General features: G+C 38.3%; 2 protein-coding genes across 4 annotated transcripts in view; both read right to left on the bottom strand.

Annotated features, from left to right (window-relative positions):
• Positions 1-2,880, bottom strand: part of slc66a3 (solute carrier family 66 member 3) — a 3,156-nt gene extending 276 nt beyond the window's left edge. The window contains exons 1-7 of one of the 2 annotated variants that reach the window (XR_014625549.1): positions 2,574-2,880; positions 2,271-2,353; positions 2,124-2,193; positions 1,906-1,963; positions 1,022-1,142; positions 907-948; positions 620-835 (exon numbers count right to left, since the gene is read on the bottom strand). Coding sequence is in view for 1 of the 2 variants with exons in the window: in XM_084390719.1 (XP_084246845.1) it covers positions 744-835; positions 907-948; positions 1,022-1,142; positions 1,906-1,963; positions 2,124-2,193; positions 2,271-2,353; positions 2,574-2,719 (612 nt within the window). In the remaining variant the exon portion in view is untranslated. Of the gene's footprint in view, positions 836-906; positions 949-1,021; positions 1,143-1,905; positions 1,964-2,123; positions 2,194-2,270; positions 2,354-2,573 lie in introns of both variants that reach the window. The other variant, XM_084390719.1, reaches the window with a different exon arrangement.
• Positions 2,881-11,153: 8,273 nt separating this feature from the next.
• Positions 11,154-19,491, bottom strand: part of sobpa (sine oculis binding protein homolog a) — a 34,585-nt gene continuing 26,247 nt past the window's right edge. Inside the window, exons 7-9 of one of the 2 annotated variants that reach the window (XM_084392420.1) lie at positions 18,595-18,678; positions 12,777-14,843; positions 11,154-11,993 (exon numbers count right to left, since the gene is read on the bottom strand). In XM_084392420.1, the coding sequence (XP_084248546.1) occupies positions 12,789-14,843; positions 18,595-18,678 (2,139 nt within the window). In that variant the 3' untranslated portion in view covers positions 11,154-11,993; positions 12,777-12,788. The remainder of the gene's footprint in view (positions 11,994-12,776; positions 14,844-18,594; positions 18,679-19,491) is intronic. The other variant, XM_084392421.1, reaches the window with a different exon arrangement.

The following is a 19,491-nucleotide window of genomic DNA, read 5'->3' as shown; positions in this document are numbered from 1 at the left end:
ACTACTAACTTAAAAACCATTACAGTATATCTGAAAATGTACAAATGCAGGAACTTGAAACAACAGTTCAGGTAAGAAACCTTACTGGAAACAGAAGTATTAACAATGGAAGACTCGGGAGGATATTAGGAACGCATGCACTGTTTCATAACACTATTTGGTCAGACTTCTGACGTGACATGTAATTCATCAATTTGGTTTCCACAACATTCACATCCGAAATTCAAAGCAATTATACCGAAAAGAAGAAAATGACTCTGCCCCGGCCACATCTCAAAACAAACTAGATTTGCATGTCCTGAAGAAAATACCAGTGCTTGCAAGGCAGAAAAACAGAAGTGTAGAAAAGTTTAAGCTGAACAGAAGAATCAAAGTATCCAAATAGATATATGAAAAAAGATATTGCAATTCAATATGCAAATATTGTCATCACTGTTGCATTTAAAATTGGATATTTTCAAAATGTAATAATTTAGTATTAAATGTACAAAAATAGATTAGCACACCTTAGATTCAAATTCTCTACAAGAAAGTATGAATGGTGCCTTGCAAGCACTAATTAAATCATATGGAAAGCATTATGATAAAAAGTTTTTTTTTGGTTGTAGTACATACTCACCCAGTCAGTAAATCTCAACATCCTTTGCATTGCCATATAGAAAGTGCTGCATCCAATAGCAACTGACCTGAAGCCAGTTCATCTCTTTAAAAAACCTCCAACCCCACACATAAAGAATACAGTCTTAATCCTGTTTTATAGCATGGGGTTTGTAGTAGATGACTGTAACCGTGACCCACATGTTCAGAACGGTCATGACGACAAACCGAATGAGGACTGGAGGAGAAAGAGAGGAAAGGTAAAGATGACATCTTAACCAAACAATCAACACTTGAGCTCTTACTGACCTTGTGTGTCTGCTGTGGTGATGACGGTGGTGAAGATCCGCGCTGACAAAGAGAGCAAACACTCAATATCAACATGGAGAAGTGCTTCATTTCTGTGTGTGTGTGTGTCACTTACCCATGCATGTGTATGTGGCCAGACCCCAGGTGAGAGTGCTGACCTGCCCAGAGTCCTTCGAGCGCCACAGACACTGAAGCTGTGCCAGTTTACTGCTGGCGCTGATGAATGTGCACAGACTCTGAGAGAGAACGGCAAAAACAGAGAAAGCTCGTATGTTGTGTTGTTGTTTTTAAATAAATAATGCCGTTCAACAGTTTTTGGGACAGTAAGATTTTAAAGAAATTGCATTAAATTTATCAGTAAAGACATTTCGATTTCAAATAAGTGCTGTTCTTTTGAAATATTCTGAAATATATAACGGTTTCCCAAAAAGCATTAAACAGCACAACTGTTTTCGACATTAATAATAATAATAATAATAATAATAATAATAAATGTTTCTTGGGCAGCAAATTGGCATATCAAAATGATTTCTGAAGGATCATGTGAGACTTCTGAAAATTCAGCTTTGTCATCACCACAGGAATATTATGTTTTAAAAAATATGTTCAAATAGAAAACAATTATTTTATTTTAATAATATTTCACTATAATACTGTTTTTTCTGCATTTTTCATCAAATAAATGAAGTCTCCGTGACATTAAGAAATGTTACCGACCCCAAACTTGTATAAAATTATCATACAATATTACAGAAGTGAGAAGTGTAGAATTTCTGTGTCACTAAATGTAATCTCTCTCTCTCTCTCTATTTATTTATTGCATGCCTGGACTGGACAACATTCAATTTGTTACGAGTAATTTATTCAATTCTGTTTAATACTATAATGATGCAAAAAGACGCTTTTCCTTTAATCTCAACCTATTATGTTCAAATTAAGATCAAGTGTAAATCTGACACTAATGCAAATTCATATGAAGCAGTAATTGCATGTTCTCACCATGGCCAGATCAATCACCCACTTCTGTACTGTAAGAAGCTGCCACCCACCCACAAACCTGATTCTTGCAGTTAAGGAGATGGAAAACTATATAGCCTACATTAAATATTTTAAATCAGGCAGGTTTTGAATGTTATTGGGACATTATTGATTTTGTTTTTTTTTCACTCTGTGTCCAGAAAAATAGCATAACCTGACAATGTGGGCTTGAAGGATACAGTGCTGCGTATATGAGGCTGTGCTTCAGGTTTCTGTTGTAGTGCAGAATCAACAGGAGCACAATGACATCTGTGAACACACAAGCTTGAACATAAGCACTCAGAATCCAGTCTCACTTGTGAACAAGCATCAGAATGTTGTCTCACCTTGTGCAATGAGGATGGGATACTCCAGGTATGTGAGGGGTGGGTAGTCATAGTACATCTGATAGGACATGAACACTAGAAACCTAAACACACACATACACACACTAAAGTTGTGCATATGACAAAAATACAATTGGATTTTTTCCATTCAATGTCTGCATTCAAAGAAATAAATATGCCACGACCACATCAATGGCACTTTGATGCAGCTCATTCTAGATGTCTGCGTCTAGCCTTTCATGCATCATTAAAACGTCATTAAAAGATTGATTTCAATCTACTGTCTGTCAGTGAAGTTCTTACCCGACCAGCTCCAGCAGAAGACTGTTCAAACTGACTCCAGCGCTCGTTCTGGCCCGCAGCAGCACGAATATCTGCGGGAACTTCAGCACCATACACACGAACAGAGTGCTGAAGTTGGCCAAATTCAGCGTCAAGTTACCGTCCATCTCTGTAAACTTCTGGTCCTTTAATTATCCGCTTCTTGGATTCTGGCACGAAGCGTTGACCAGCTGTTAGCATCTGAATCAACGGCACTTCCGCACACATCAGCGCGCGAGATTTGATCCTCCACAGCGCCCGTAGCTCACCACTTCAGCTTGTTCCTGAGAGTGATGGTGATAAACAGGTACAAAATATAAGGTTTTTAGGTGTATGGATGGATCATAAGCTGACATTTGGAGATCATATACAGAGAAATGTTACTAAATGTAAAAAGGCAGTTAATGTTATGAGATGCCTGGTAGGAAGTGGTTGGGGTGCTAGTATGAATTCTCTTAAACATATTTATATTGCCTTAATTAGATCAACATTTGATTATGCATGCATTGCATTTAGCTCAGCTGCAAAATCTCATTTACAAAAGCTCGAACTGGTCCAAACACAAGCTCTCCGCCTATGTATTGGTGCATTCAAGACTTCGTCAATTCCAGCTCTCCAGGTGGAGGTAGGGGAGATGCCTTTATCCCTTAGACGTCTTCAGCTTGCCATGGTATATTGGGTAAATTTGCAGGGACATAAGCAGGGTCATCCAACCAAACCAGTGTTGAATGCATGTTGGGAACATGGAAGGAAGCAATTTAACAGTTTTGGATGGGTGGGAAACAGTCAAGCTGAGAAATTGGGACTTGTTGAATTAAATTACAGTTGTACAGTGGCGTTACCTGTTATTCCTCCTTGGATATTTCCATTACCAGTTGTGGATCTAGAAATCGCAAATATGTTAAAACAATACAAGGAATATGGTGTGATAAATGATTTGGTAAAACAATATCTAGGTATCAATTATAATGATAGTATTCAAATATTTACAGACGGATCAAAAGACCCAAGTACAGGAAAGACAGGAGCAGCAGTGTATATACCACATTTTCAGAAATCAATTTTAAAAAGAACTTCAGATCATTTAGCAGTGTACACTGTGGAGCTTTTAGCTATTTTACTAGCACTCACATGGATAGAGGAGGTTGGGCCTAATCAATATATTATATGTTCAGACTCTATGGCATCATTAATAAGTATTGCAAATTGCAAATCTGTTTGTAGACCTGACTTGATTTATGAAATCTTTCATAGTTTATATAGATTACAAAATCTTAATATTACAGTGTGTTTTATGTGGGTCCCATCTCACGTTGAAATAGAGGGTAATGAAGAAGCTGATCGTTTGGCTAAGAAGACTCTCAAGTCAGATATACAATGGACAGTTCCATTAAGTAAAATGGAAATTAAATGTATCATTAAAACAAGAATCAATAGGTTATGGCAAGAACAATGGGAAAATGAGACAAAAGGTCGTTTTTTATATAAAATACAGAAACAAGTGAAAACAAGAAGGCAGGGTGGTTGGACACGAAGGGGGGAATCTGTTATCACAAGACTAAGAATTGGACACACAGGTCTTAATCATAATCTCAATCGTTTAGGGAAACACGCAACAGGACTATGCATTAATTGTGACAGGAGAGAAACGGTAGAGCATATATTAATAGAATGTGAAGCATACAGAACAGAACGAATCATACTGTTAGAACAAGTTAAAGAATTAGGTTTCACTCATTTATCAGTAGAGGGTTTACTTTCCTTTTCTACATCAAAACCATCAGCATGGCCAGCTATCATGAGATATCTTAAAGAAACAGACCTATTTGATCGAATTTAAGAATAACAAGAATATATATCTACTATTATTATTTTTTTTATTTTTTTTTATTATTATTATTATTATTATTATTTTTTTTTTTATTTTTTTTTATTTATTATAATACATGTTAGTAGAAATCTGCATTGAAGCTCCACACCCCAAACAGTTGGTGGCGGTAATGCACCAAAATGGTATGCCAACCGCCAATAAAAGAAGAAGAAGAAGAAGAAGAAGAGTGATGGTGATGTGATGATTGATTGATTGATTGCACTTACCTTCAATTCAACTGAATAGCTGGGCCATTCGCAACAAGTATGGTGACAAATATTCCTTCATTAAAAAAAGATTAAAAATGATCAGGAATTCCCATTTAAAAGGTACAATTACACAACCAAACATGATAATAAACACTATAATTTTTTTTTTTTTTTTTGACTGTTATGTTTTGCAGATATTTAAATTGACCTACTCACTTTATTTTCCCCGGGTTAAGTAGTGTAAGGTCTAACGAGTGTGAAAACAATAAAAATAAAATAAAATAATATATATATATATACATAGGCTATATATATATATATATATATATATATATATATATATATATGATCTTATATATTCTGTCTTAATATACTTTAAAATAGAATTTATTCAATTAATTACAACTCTTTCCAACATTGATAATAAATCAGCATTTTAATGATTTCTGAAGGATCATGCACTGAAGACTGGAGTAATGATGCTGTAAATTTAGCTTTGCATCACAGAAATAAATGATATTTTAAAGTATATTAAAATAGAAAACCATTATTTTAAAATGTAATAATATTTCACAATTTCTTTCTGTATTTTTAATAAAATAAATGCAGGGTTGATGAAGAGTCTTCTTTCAAAAACATTAAAAATAGTAATGTTTCCAAACTTTTGACTGTTACTGCATATATATTAATGCTGAAAAGGGGAATCATTCTTAGATTCAAATGTGAACAATGATTTACCTCATTTTTGTTACACTTGTCTTTGGTTGTTGGTCGTTGTGTTACAGCTTGTTGTGTTTGTTTTTAAAACGAGTTCTGTTTCTGTTCATGTTCGTGTTATTGAATTAAAACAAATGAATGTCATATTGTATTGATTTTAGTCGGCTCAGTGGTGTTTTGTGATGCTATTGTTGCCATGAATAAATCAAGCAATTGTTCAAGCTACAAAGTCAACATTGTTTGAGAATGACAAAAATGAATGAAATAAGCATTCAGAATAAAAATGAAGAGCATTCTTGGAGAAACGAGAATTGAAGTGTGCCTCTATTTATTTGTTTTTAATAAGCAATTCACTGGGTTAAACAAATACTGTTACAACACAAAAATGATACATTTTAAAGCAACAAGTTTTATAACAACTTCATAATCAAAAGACAAGTTTATCTTTTTTTCTTGCATTTCCTTAATTTAAAAAAAAAAAAAAAAAAAAAAAAATCAAAGACATACTTTTCATTGAGCAGCTTTGCTGCCTCTTGCTACCCTGTTCAAAGAACCATCTCTCTCGCTTTTTATTATTTGCAAATGCAAAGGCTTGCCAGTAATAAATAATACTATAAAATGTTCTGCAAGTACACAAAAAAGATTGAGAAACAACAACAAGGGGAAATGTACAAGGTTTCGGGGTGATAAAGGGTGGGACGAGTGAGGGAGGGCAAATTTAACAAAATCTCAGATTCATACAGGACAGACAAAGCATCTATACATCCATACTAGCCAGATAACAAAGTTGATTTTATTATTCATGTGTGTGTGTGTGTGTGTGTGTGTGTGTGTGTGTGTTTGTTTACAAAGTGTTTTTTTTAAAACAAGCAGGCTTTGTTAATTACAGAGCACAAAGAATAATTAAGGCAGCTCAAATGTTCGCCTCAAAAAAGTTTAAACTCCTTAGAAACTGCAGTTCGCTCTTGTTATTTTACACAGACATAGTGCCTCTCACACAGAGTGCAGAAATAAGATTTTGTTGTTGCATAATTCTGGCTGTTGTCAAAGCCATCCTCTTAATACCGCCGACAGGAATGATGGGAAAACAGGTTGTGATATTACTGACCCCTTTGTCACGTCCTGTATAAGATGAAAACTCACATCTAAGCTGCCTCTCGGTTATTCCAGTTGGAGCTGACATTGCTGTGATTGTTGTTTTGTTTGAGTTGTTTAACACTGCTCGATGAGGGATGCACTGATTGATTGGTTTTGCTGGTATTTGAGTTGGGGTGTGCGAGTTTCCACGTCTCCATCTTGTTACTGTGCATGTGGCTGATCTTTCACCACAGCAGTGCTCATGTTCCCCCCGTCTGATTAAGCAGAAGCCCTCCAAACATTTCGAACTCACTAATTTTGGTGAATGAAAAAGCCAAATGCTCTTTGTGTACCCAGCCTCGGGACTGAAAGACACTTTGGCCTCTAAAACAGGCGCCTCTCATGAAAATCCTTTGAAACGCTCTTGGATTACAGTATTGCACTCAAGCTCTATGGTTTGTTATTTCAGTTCATTTTAACTCATTGAGTCTCTCATCCGTCCTGCTTTGCTCTTGTTGACAGAGCACACTTCACTTCCCTCTGGTGGACCAATGTTGCCATGTCTGGGTTTTTTTTTAAAGTCACTTACAAATATGGCAATTGTTTTGGGTTCATTTCCAGATTCTTGTATTTATTTACATGAAAGTGTGACCTGACCACTAGTAGCAGTTGTTAAATATCTCCAACAACTCTTTGCAGTGCACTCCAAGTTGTTTTCCTCCCATGTTTTGTCGTTTTTCACAAAAAAAACCCCTGCTTATTTTTCATTTCTGAAGGATCATGTGACACTGAAGACTTAAGTAATGATGCTGAAAATCCAGCTTTGCCATCACAGGAATAAATTAAATTTTAAATCAATCTCAAACTTTTGAACGGTAGTGTAATTTTGTGAAATACATTTTGGGCTTGATTTATCAGACCGGGTTGAGATTATTATTTTTTTAGAATGATCTGGCAACCCTATAATGGACACACTGAATATTTCTCACTCTGAAAACTCAGGATCACATGTCATTTAGAAAGCGCAGGACAGCAAATAAAAATGGTTCAATATTTTTTTTGTGGCCATTTATAATAGTTGACACAGTTTTACAGTATTTACCATAAGTGCAGTGACTATCTCTTCCATGCAATACACACATACACTCACAGTGTCTCCCTGCTGTTGTCAAGGACAGCTTCATCTGCTATGTCCCACACACACAGACACACACGCGCGTTTTGCTGGTGTCATTGTCTTGTCTGCGTGGGACCGCAGACACTACAACAGTGTTGGGTTTCAGGGCTATATCTGTCCCAGCCCAGTCTGTGCTGCTCTGGTTTCAACAGCAAGGTCACACACGCACACATGCGCACACACACACACACAGGGAAGTGATAAAAAATTATATTTCGTGTCTGTGAGATAAGCAGTAATGGGTATTTGGGTGGTGTTTGCAGCTATACGAAGAGTGATTTCTTTAAGATGTGACCTTAAATTGTCCTTCATACACCCTATCAATCAACATCTGAGCTTCTTTTAAGAGCAAATCATTATAGAAGTTTGAAAATGGGAATAAAATTGTATAGTTCAGAGTGAATAATTCAATCAGCCTTATTTTTTTTTCAGGACATCTGGATATTAGAGTAAAAAAAAAAAAAAAAGGTAATTACAACTTTCTAATTTTAAATCTAACAATGTGACTATCTTGCCATCGCAACTTTGAATTTGCTACATTGCTACTGTGTATCTTACAATCGAGACTTTATGTCTTGCAAATGAGACTTACAATGTGACTTTGTATCTCACAATGTGATTATGGGTACGTTTACACGACACCGATGTACCTTTGCGTTTTTTTGCGTACAGATGACAACGATCCCCATTCACATGGAACCGCGAAAACTACTAACAACTGTATTATACTGCCAGGCCAGTAGTTGGCGATGTCACTTTTTAAAGAACAACTATAGTTTGAACACATAATACGCATTGTGCATGACGTCACCGTTTTCACAAATGCGCGTTTTTGTAGTTAACACGGGCACAATAACGGTATCGTTTTCAAAAACTCGCACTTTGAAACCAGTTTTCAAAAGTTGGTGTTTTCAGGCTCCCAAAACGCCGTAAAACTGGTGTCGTGTAAATACCCCCTCAATCTAGCAATTGCGATTCATTCTCATAATTGTGACTTTATATCCCACAGTGTGACTTCATTTCTCACAATGTGATTTATGTTCTTATTTTAAACTCTCACAATTACATTTTTTTTTTTTTTTTTACTCTAAGATTAAAACAGGCTTCCATAGGTATAGTACACTATGGAATATTTGAAATACTAACTTAATAAATAATTACTTAGAGAAGTAAAAGAAATCAAATAAGAAGGGAGAAGTAAAAGGGCTCAGTATGAAAGAGGAGAAGGAGAGAGAGGGGGGAAAAAGCGAGGAAATTTGAGTCAATAATGAGAGCGACATATGATGCTGTTGCTGGCTCCTCACGACCAATCCAGACATGTAATGTACGTTTGGTTTCACCGCACACACAGATCAACACCGAGATTCACTGTTTCTCCCTTGCGCTTACATAAACACAACAAACACAGAGATTGACCGTGCACTTTGGGTGTGTGTATTTGTGCTTTGCTGACATTTCGCCCTTTTTTATCAATCTGTTCTCTGTAACACCTCAATCCAGAAGTATAGGGTCAGCCAGCCGTATCAGGACTGACTAAATAAATCTGACACAGGAATGTGTGTGTGTTTAAATCTGACACTGGAATGAGACTCCGCCACATACAAACCCCAGAGAGAAATCAAGTCCTTACTCTAACCAGTCACAATTAGACCTCTGAGCCCACTCTTAAAAAAATATACCACTGTGAAACTGAATCCTGCTGCAAAAAGTACAGAGGGATAGGGTAGGATTGCACTCCTCTTTGTACATCGTCCAAGAGCAGAGAGCAAAAAAAAAAAGAGAGGGGAAAAGAGGGAGAGAGAAGTGGTAAAGGTTGAAGGCAAGAGAGGGGGATTTGGATCAGTGTTGGCCAGTTAAAATAAAAAAGAACATAAAAAAGTAAACAAAACAAAGACAAAAGACAAGGAAAAAAACTGAAAATTGTTTAAATAGAAAGGGAAACATTTAGGTCTTATTCCTCTTTTCATGTATAATTGAATTTTTTTGTCGATAAGTATTGTCGATAACACTTTGCAATAAGGTTCATTAGTTAACATTAGTTAACTACCTTAATTAACATGAACTAAGAATGAACAAAACTTCTTCAGCATTCCAACATTTACTTATACGTTATTAAAATCAAATGTTGTATTTGTTAACATTAGTTAATGCACTGTGAACTAACATGAACAAACAATGAACAGCTGTATTTTTATTGACTAATATTAACAAAGATGAATAAATACTGTAACAAATGTATTGCTCATTGTTAGTTCATGTTACATTAATATTAACTAATGAACCTTATTGTAAAGTGTTACCGTATTGTCAAATCGCCAGAGAGTGTGTGTTTGATCTGTGTCATTTGTTTTTATCCTCATTGTGATTTCTATCACCTTGCATGACATATTTTTTACTTGAATTTTAGACCTTCTCCCAAAATAAATTGGCAAACTTGAATGTTTTGTCAAACTGAACTCTGTTTTGGCCAGAAATTTGATACACCTTCTCCCACACACACACACACACACACACACACACACACACACACACACACACACACACACGCGCGCGCGGCTTTAAGGTTCACTCCTCCACTTTAGTCAAAACAAATAACCTGTGCATTTAGGTGCTAACCCTGCATTCGGATCTTACAGTACTCTATGTAACTAAAATCCTTTTGGCTCTATGTCCACCTAGCCAACTCAGTCAGTCCACATTTAAGCAAAATGTTCTTGGCATCTGGTGTAAGTGAACTCTACACTAAGGGCACCTTGGAACTAACTGAACTGTTCCTGTAACCGTAGCTGGAAAGGAAGTGATGAACATAATTTAGCACTGATTGGGATTTGGCAAAAGAAATAAAGCATAAAAAAAACACAAATGAACCTCAGGAATGCACCCTTGACACCAGCTCACTGCTGCCCCGAAACACTTACTGACCTCTCCACTGGTTTTGATTGTATTCTGATAGGAAACCCAGGAGGGATTTTTCTTAAATAAGAGCACCGCAATATGATGGACAATGATAAATAATGAGAAATCCAACCCAAATGCCCCTGTGGACACTGATTTCAATCCAGCCATCTGATACATCAGGGCAGTGTGTACACAACCCACCAGCAGTGTTAGACAGACTCTTGGTTGAGCCATGCGGCATGGCAATGATCATTTCTGTGATGGAACAGACTGGGTGGGACAGTCTCCAAGCCAATGGCCACAAAGCTAGCAGCCATTTTAACAGTTCGCCAAAATGCTTGGTGAGGTCTGTACCCTGTAATCCTCAAGTCAAATCGATGAGTAAATTAATTTTCATTGGTTCACAATAAACCAGCAAACAATCCACAAACACGTTTCTCCAGTAGTACAGACTACTTATCTTCTAGTTTTCTCCTCCAACGGTGGATGACTTTCCAGCATCTTCCCAGCGATGAAATGAAAGTTCACTCCATCCTTCTGTTTTTGTGCTCGCGCTGTGATTTTTGTACTCCCTCCAGGTTGTGTACGTTTCTCTCTTCCTGTCATTTTTTTTTGGTGTCCAGTTCCGAAACACCTCTCCCTCAGAAAGGACAGAAAGGAAAGAGGTTAAGAAAGACTACAGAGTGTTTTGCTGGTGTTGCAGATACTGATACGCATAGTCAGAGGAAGTGAGGGGGAGAGCGAGAGAAAGATTTGAGTGGAGAGACTTTTCAGAGAGTTTTCTGTCCATCTTTTAAAGCGGCTCTGCATCTGTATTAGTCTTTCTAACTGAAGCTATTGAATCGCTAGCATCAGACCACAAACGTGCAGACAGATTAAACCGAACTTCTTTGAATGCACAGGCAAAGCAGAAAACTGGTCCATCCATCTGTGGCAGGATTTAACAGGCCCAGTTCCAATTTCAGATATTCATGAGCATGTTTGATTGGCAGCCTGGCAGACCTATTGTGTTTGTCTTAAGCTCCGCCCTCTTTGAAATCTATATATGTACACCATTGACGTGCACTGCAATGCCGCCTCCAACCAGTAGGGGGAAAATCTTCTCAACAACAAGACATGGATGGAGGGTCGAGTGAAGAGGACAAGAACAAGCAGACTGAGAACAGACTATGCCCGAAGACATCGCAAGTGAGGTCAAACATCACAGCCAATCTACTTCCCAGGTTAACACTTTGTGTCAGTCTTTGTTTAGCCGAAAGGGGTGGAGACGGAGCTGACTTCTGTCCAATCCGGATGATCTTTGTGCATATCAAGTCAGAACGTGTATGTGAGGGTTTGGAAAGGTGGAGAAAACAAGGCTGACATCTTGATTGGCTGAATTGTGGAGCCTGTGGACAGCTGATGGTCTCTGCTGTAGTGCAGTCCTCTTTTTCCCTTTGGTGAGATGTTAACATCTATGAAAGAGAGGTGGGGAAAATTAAAGAGAGAAGAGGTAGTGATAGGTAAATTATTGCATTCAGACTTATTGGTCTTTTTTTATCAAGTTTGAATGGTTCGTGGGGCTAAAGGAACAATTCAAAGATAAATGTAAGCGTTATCAGAGTATTAAAGGGATAGAGTATTGAACAATGAATCAGTTGATCTAGACTAAATGCCTAATTCATTAATCTGACTGATACACTTCTTGGGTTCAACTGACTGACGGTTAATAACCCGCTTAAGTGGAATATTTCCCATGTATTGTATAATAATGTTGATTTATAACATATTATAATGTAACGGTTTGCTCTGTCCATAACACAAAGTTATTGTATAGACTATATGCATAATACTATTGAAAAGTTTAAAGTCAGTAAGATCTTTTTTTAAGGAATACATTTTTCGCCTACTATAGGGAAGTATGCGATTTCGGATACAGCCATGGACTTTTTTGTGATACTTTTGTGGTGCTTTTGCTTCCTGCTTGCATCCATTTGAAAGCGCCAATTCCTTGTTTAATTGCATGGAATAATCAATAAACTACAATATTCATATCATGCTTTTGTCTTTTACAGAAGAAAATTATACAGTTTTGCAACATGGGTGATGTAAAAATTTAAATAGTTTTGTGTGTGTGTGTAAACTATTCCTTTAAAACTAATTTGTAACAAAGCACAGACATATTTGACAGCAATCATAGTGTGAAAAAAGACGAAAACTTCTGACTACTAAGAAAGTTGACAAAATCTGCTTCTCACCTGTCCTCTATTTCACTTGTTCTGATTGCGGATACGCAGACACCTTCTCTTCAGCGGAGGCTCCATTTCCATTGGAACAGTTCCCGTTAATGGGGCTGTCAAGCCACAGGGCAAGATGGCAGCAGTTTTGTCAGCAGGTTTGGGCACGGGCTGAATGACACAGCCAGGTTTGGGCATTAGGGGCAGGGCATAAGCATGGTCCTCACCAGATGGGTCATCTTCAGGGCTCTGAGGTTTGTCCTCCCCTGTTCCTGCTGTAATGGCAGACTGGTCATTTGAGCTTCTCTTACCTGCCAAGTCTCTTTCTGTGGCCAAGCAGCTGTTCTCTTTCAGGTCCTCTCCTTCTAGATCTGCGCCCGCAGGCTCGTCGCACACAGCAGCAGTCCTGCGGCAGGGGTCCACCAGAGGGCGCTGCTCTAGCGAAGGCGTTCTGATCGAACTCTCTGCTGGAGGCACGTTACAGCTCCCGTTAACGATCACATTGCAGGGAGTAGCAGAGGCAGGCTCAGTTTTAGATGTGGTGGTGTTGCTAGAAACAGTGGAGGCGCTGCACGTGATTGGTTGAGAAAGTGGTGGCGTGCCGCTGCAGAAGGACGGGTCAGCACAAGGCAGAGCCACACTAGCCAATGGGCTTTCAGCATTTCTGTCTCTGATGTTATCTTCTATCGTCCCTATGCTAGAACTGGCTGACCCATCCACCTCAGTTTCACTTAAAAGTGCAGGTGGTGGGCTTAACCCGGGCTCTGCTTTTACCTGCACGCAGGATACAGCCCTCTGGATCACTAGCTGTTGTCGGGAACGCCAACTGGTCGTTAGATCAATGACTCCGTCTGCTGGTGTGTCTTTATGGGAGTGTCCAGAGCTTTTGTTACCAGAGTTTTCTGTTTTAACCAACAGATCAGCCATGTTTGTCCTACCCTGGTCCATCTGTTTGGAAAATCCCGGTGAGAGTGTATCTGAGGTGGGAGGGTCTTTGTGAAAGTCCCTTTCTTCCCCTCTGGAGGAGCCGGGAGAAAATGACCGCGGTGCTTTTGAATAGCTCCGCTCGCTTGCAGCATTCGGAAGTGTTCTGTCATTTCCTGGTCGGTCACCTGATGCCTGCGGACTGAACGGTATGGGCACCGGAATGGGTATGGGGACTGGTAATGGCACAATCACTGGATAGGGCACTAATAATGTTGGTGGTGGCACTAAGGGGGCCAGAGAAGGCATGCCAAAATTCATAATGGGCGGAACTGGGATGGGTCCAGCTGACATCATGTTAACTGGGGGGAAAGGCAAGCCTGGCATGTGGCCGGCATGGTGAGGGGGCATCATACCTGTAGGGTTCCCAGAAAGGTTTGGGTTGGAGGACGGGTGTAAATGGGGGGAAAGGAGTGGGCGGTGCATGGGGCTTGATGGAGGACCCAAAGTCCGAGGAGGTGGTGGCGGCCCAATGCCAGGAATCATGGGATTGGAATGAGGGCTGTTTGGGCCTGGGGGACGTAAGAACGGAGGCCGCATCTGCTGCATCATCTGGTGCTCCATAAAGAGAGGGAGAGGGACCGGGCCACGGGGTGTCATGACCATCGGCGGGCTACCAGGAGGCATACCCAGAGCTGGATGTAAACCTGCTATATGTGGTTGAGGGTGTGGCGGTAATGCAGGGCTTTCGTGTGGCCGTGGAGTGGGGATTTTCGTATATGATGAAGACGAGGATGACGAGGACGAGGAGGAACACACAGTTCCGGTTTCAGATGGTGACCCCGACGTGGATCCAGAAGGTCCGGCTACAGTGGTGGCACCCCCTGGTGAAGGCACCCTACGACTGCGGAGCTCGCTTAGAGGTGCACTCCAGGACTCAGGTGTAAGGAGCTGTACACCTCCTCCACTCTCTGATTTCGTATCACTCGTGGGGAGAGGAGGGTTACACAGACCCCCTGGCAGTGCGGCCTGAGTCTCTTTATAGAATATGTCCATCTTATATTGGTTCAGACACTTTGCACTGCAGAATTGAAGCCGCCTCTCACCCGCTCCAAAATCCAGGTATTCCTTAGTGTGGCGGATGTGTTTGCACCAATCGCAGACCTGTAACATGAACAACCGCAAAGTGAACAATGTAAACTAGAGCTTAATTATTCACAATGTCTATTTTAAAGTATACAAATTCTAATCTAAACACTCTCCATGGACTAAGGCATCATTAAAAGAGTATGGCTGTCCTTCTTTATGACTAAGAGAGCCACTTAGAACGCAGTATGTGAAGTGTGTGTTTTGTAAAGTGTCAGATCTTTGTAAGATTATAGGGTTTAGGGAATCAGATGATCATCTCTCACAGATTACAAAAGTAATTTTATAATAAAAAATATATGAATTATAAAATAAATCATCATAATGAAATAATATTGCAGTTAAATATTTAATTAATAAATAAATATGAAATAAAATAATATAATAAATATAAAAATGCTAAAGGAGAGTGTAATTTTAAAAATGATTTCTTTTTAGTTTTTTCTCTGATTAACGTTCTCTAACTCTTCCTAACACAATGTCTTTGTTTTTTTTGTTTTTTTAACACATACATCCTCATACACAGACACACTCATTACAACATGTCAGGAGTCAGCTGCCTAAGGCAAGCTGCAGGGTCAAACTGACAGCTACGACTAAAAGGTTTTCCCTTCAAGGGGCAATTATGCATGTGGATTCTGAGTGTGTGTGTGTGTGTGTGTGTGTGAGTGTGTATCTGTGGCACAGCATGTGACACTAACTGAGAAAGACAGTGACAACAGACTGAGATAGACAGGAACGAGGGGCTTAAACCTGGTTTGCGTGAGCATGTATGAGTGCGACAGAATAGAAAGGGAGATGGAACTCTGGGTAATTAAAGGATATGATGTGTTCTGCTAAGACAAAGAATAGAGTAATTTAACAGGGGGATATACACACCATAGAAAGATGAACATAGCCATGAATATCCAATAAGAAAGTACTAAATGATTAACCACTTTTTCTCTGACACTCTTTCTGCCAGGATAGTTTTGTCTGTCTAACCATTCAACAAAAGTGTCTTGGAGTTGGTAAGGCTGTTAATCTCCAGAGAGGAGGTCAGTTGAAGTAGTTGAGTGCAGATAGACAAAAATTTGCCTCAGGCCTGGCGAGTAGAGTACATAGAAAGAGGTTTGCAAACATTGGCTTGTCAAAAAGACAGACAAAGTAGACACAGACAGACCTGGCGACACAACTAACTGCAGACAGAAGAGGGAATTTACAGAGAATGAATTACGTTGATTATTTGCATGCACTTTTTGAGGGGGGTTTTTTGGCTTCCAATTCACCTAAAGATTTATGCAGATTAAGTAATGGTGCAAACACACTCAAATACTTGAAATTCTCCATCTTGTGAGTCGGTTCTAAGTGCTAGGTATAGCTATCCATTATAAGTCAAATTATTATAGAAAACAGGCATGTTTTGCACTAAAACACTGCATGCTAAAGTGCTGCAGTGGTGAATCTGCCCCAAAATCAAGTAGAAACAAAATTACACTTCTTAATCTAATCCTGTAACTCCACACACGCTGAACACAATAGAAATCTAATAGCTACAAACTCCTATGCCTGCTTATTTTGATATGTGTGGTGTTCAAAAGTGTGTACCGTTTACTAATGCGTTGGCAACCTTACGCCTTTAATTTTAAAACCAACAATGCTTTTTGGAATCTGAAAATGATTTGCCCCAGGCCTGCCTGAGCGGACTGCAGAGACAGAGATTGCTCTTAAGACTGGTGAATTGACTGCCAAAGCCAGAGTTCCACTGAAGATAATGAAGGCATTTATCATATGCCACTACTGTCAATGATGGACATTCATCACACAGATAAAGAGAGAGAGAGAAAGAGAAAAGGAAGGAAGGGAAAGCTGGATCATGTGAAATCACTGGCTTGGACGAGACATGGTCACATATTCACACACAGTAACACATTCAGACACAAAACCCAAAAAAGATTCTTAAAACAAAATTAATTTACTTTAGATGAGTGCATAAAATAAGACTTTTCAGATAAAATATATATTGAATTATTTATTTATATTTTTGACCCCACGAATAGTTTTTTTTTCTATATTACAATGAGGTTTTTGTCTAAAATAAGTTGTGAAACTTCGAGCTATATTATTCTCTGAAAAGTCTTATTATAAGACTTTGCTTCGCGACAACATTTATGTTTTTTTAGGATGTTTAGATATTTTTACTGTAAAATACTGATTAATAAAATTAGTTCAAATTAATTCATTTTTTTTAGTTTAAGAATCCACGACGTACAGCACCTGAGGAGATCAAATCAATATGGCAGACTGTCTACACACAAATCTTACATACTTAGTATTCCAACCTTTCTGAAATCGGCTTGATATGAAAGAAGCTGGGGCTGACAGACGCCACTCATTCATGAATCCATGTGATGTTCTAATGAAGTTTTAAGTTTTAAATATGGAAGCTCTAACCATGCCAGTTAACAAGCACAAAACAGCTCAAGGCGAGCCTGGATATTCTCAATTATAAATGATTTTCATATTTCCTGAGTTTAAAAAGCGAGACAGATGGAGACCACTTAACGAGTCACGGCTCTCTAAGAGAAATTTTACTGCACATTACCCTAATGGACTTCTTTTCTCTCTCTCTCTCTCTCTCTCTCTCTCTCTTTCTCTTAATCTTTCACTCACCCTTATTTTGCCTTTCTGTCTCTCTCTCTCTCTCTCTAACATGGTTGAGAGGTAATTACTGTCATTTACTTCTGCTGTAGCCGTTAAGCCGATGTCCGTGACCATGCTGCGAGAAGCTGTACGCTCTTTTACTGTAATTACCTGCTAACGTACGGCTGCAAACTCAATGTTAGAAAGGAAGTTTCCGTGCTAATGCTTTTCTTTTCGCATCACACACACCCTCTGTCCCCAGAATGTTCTCGACCAGCCGTATGCTGATTTTATACACACACACATGCACATATCCCACTTGTCCATTCATGTGGCAAACAGTAACATTCAATGCAGATTGACAATGTTTAAATAAAAACATGAAAAATGGAATGTCAGAGATGTATAACAAACTGATTTTACAGCTAATAAAATAGATAAGCAGATATGTGTGATATGACCAGTCAAGTGCTAAGTCTTAATCAACAGAAGCTAAAACAATTTTTGCGATGCTGTTTTTGCACTATAAAATAATGGCAAGAAATTTCTGGGTCATATCTCACTCCAAAATATAACAACCACATTAAGAAGTTATTTTAGAGTCGTCATGTTTTTGATTGTGACATTATTCTCATCACTGTAATGCAAAAAAAATATATATATACATTAATAATGATAATTGCCGTAAAGTTGATATGATTGGTATGATATATCTCATCACAATATTGACTAACGAATGATATCTGACCTATAATACCTATTATTATAGGTACTGATATTGAAAATTATCTTTAAAAGCACTCATTTAATATCACTGGTAAATATAAATTGTAAAAATTCATGTCATTTTTTATACTGTATATATTATTTGTAATCTGTAGCATTTAAAATGACAGCCATAACATTACAATAATTATTGGTTTATCAGTATTGGCTAGGATTTTAATATTACTGCAATACTTAATAAAATAATGTCACAATACAAAAACAAACAGGTCAAAAGTTTTGTTTTCACCATATTTCAAAATTATGACTTAAGACTTTCAGACATGGTCACAATCACACAATTTTTCTAAATCATTTAATCAATGTGCATATGCTGTTTCTACATCTCTAATTTTGGGGTGTTAAATGGTTTATATCTTACAAGCACATCGCTGTTTGTCTTGAGGACAAGTCTGGGCGTGTCTTTGGACAAGCTGTGCTTCGGAACGCCCTCCTCCTCTCTGGCCTAAAGGAAAAACATAATGTCCCTTTTTATGCATGGCCAAAATAAAATAAACACATACATAACAGATGTAGAAAAGAAAGAAAGAATGATGTGAATGAGGGAATTGAGTGAGAGAATAAAAACAACATGTGCTGAACTGAATAGACATAGAGAAAAGAGACATTTTGTGTGTGAGTGTGTGCCTGTGTGTGTTCAAAATCTGTCTGTAATACAAGGTTACTCTGTATAGTAGTACGGTAGATTGAAATGAAATGTTTTAGATATTAAAACCTTGAAATATCTCAAAAGCAGATTTTTTTTTTAAATTCAGAAATATTCTAGAAAATTGGGGGGAAAGCAGTGCTGAAAAAAAAGCAACACTAAATAAAAAAATTAAAATAATCATAAAATAACACTGAAAACTGATCTTAAAAGAAAGCAATGTGGTTTACTGTGTATCCTTCATATTCTCAATGATTAACTCTCTCTGAGCTGTCTGAGTATCTCAATGCCACTGCTGACAAACATCTCACACACGAAAATACTGAAGAACATCAGTCTTCTCATACACACACTTGTGACATCTTCAGTCTTTATTTTGTGTAGTGGTGTCTGTGACCCCTCTGGACTCGAGCCAACTCATTTACATATAGCACTAATGAGGCCGCATACTCACACACACACACACACACACACACAAACGGCATATCCGCAGTCTTAATGACTTGAGGCATGATGGTGCTCCAAGAAATAACCACACACACCATTCATTTACACCGTGCAGCCTCTTTCATACACCATCACACAGATAAAGCCACATGCAGACATACACTA

The sequence above is a fragment of the Rutilus rutilus genome (assembly GCF_951802725.1).
Source record: "Rutilus rutilus genome assembly, chromosome: 20".
Lineage (NCBI taxonomy): Eukaryota > Metazoa > Chordata > Actinopteri > Cypriniformes > Leuciscidae > Rutilus > Rutilus rutilus.
The sequence above is the reverse complement of the archived record's forward strand: the minus strand, read 5'-3'. Positions and strand labels throughout refer to the sequence as shown.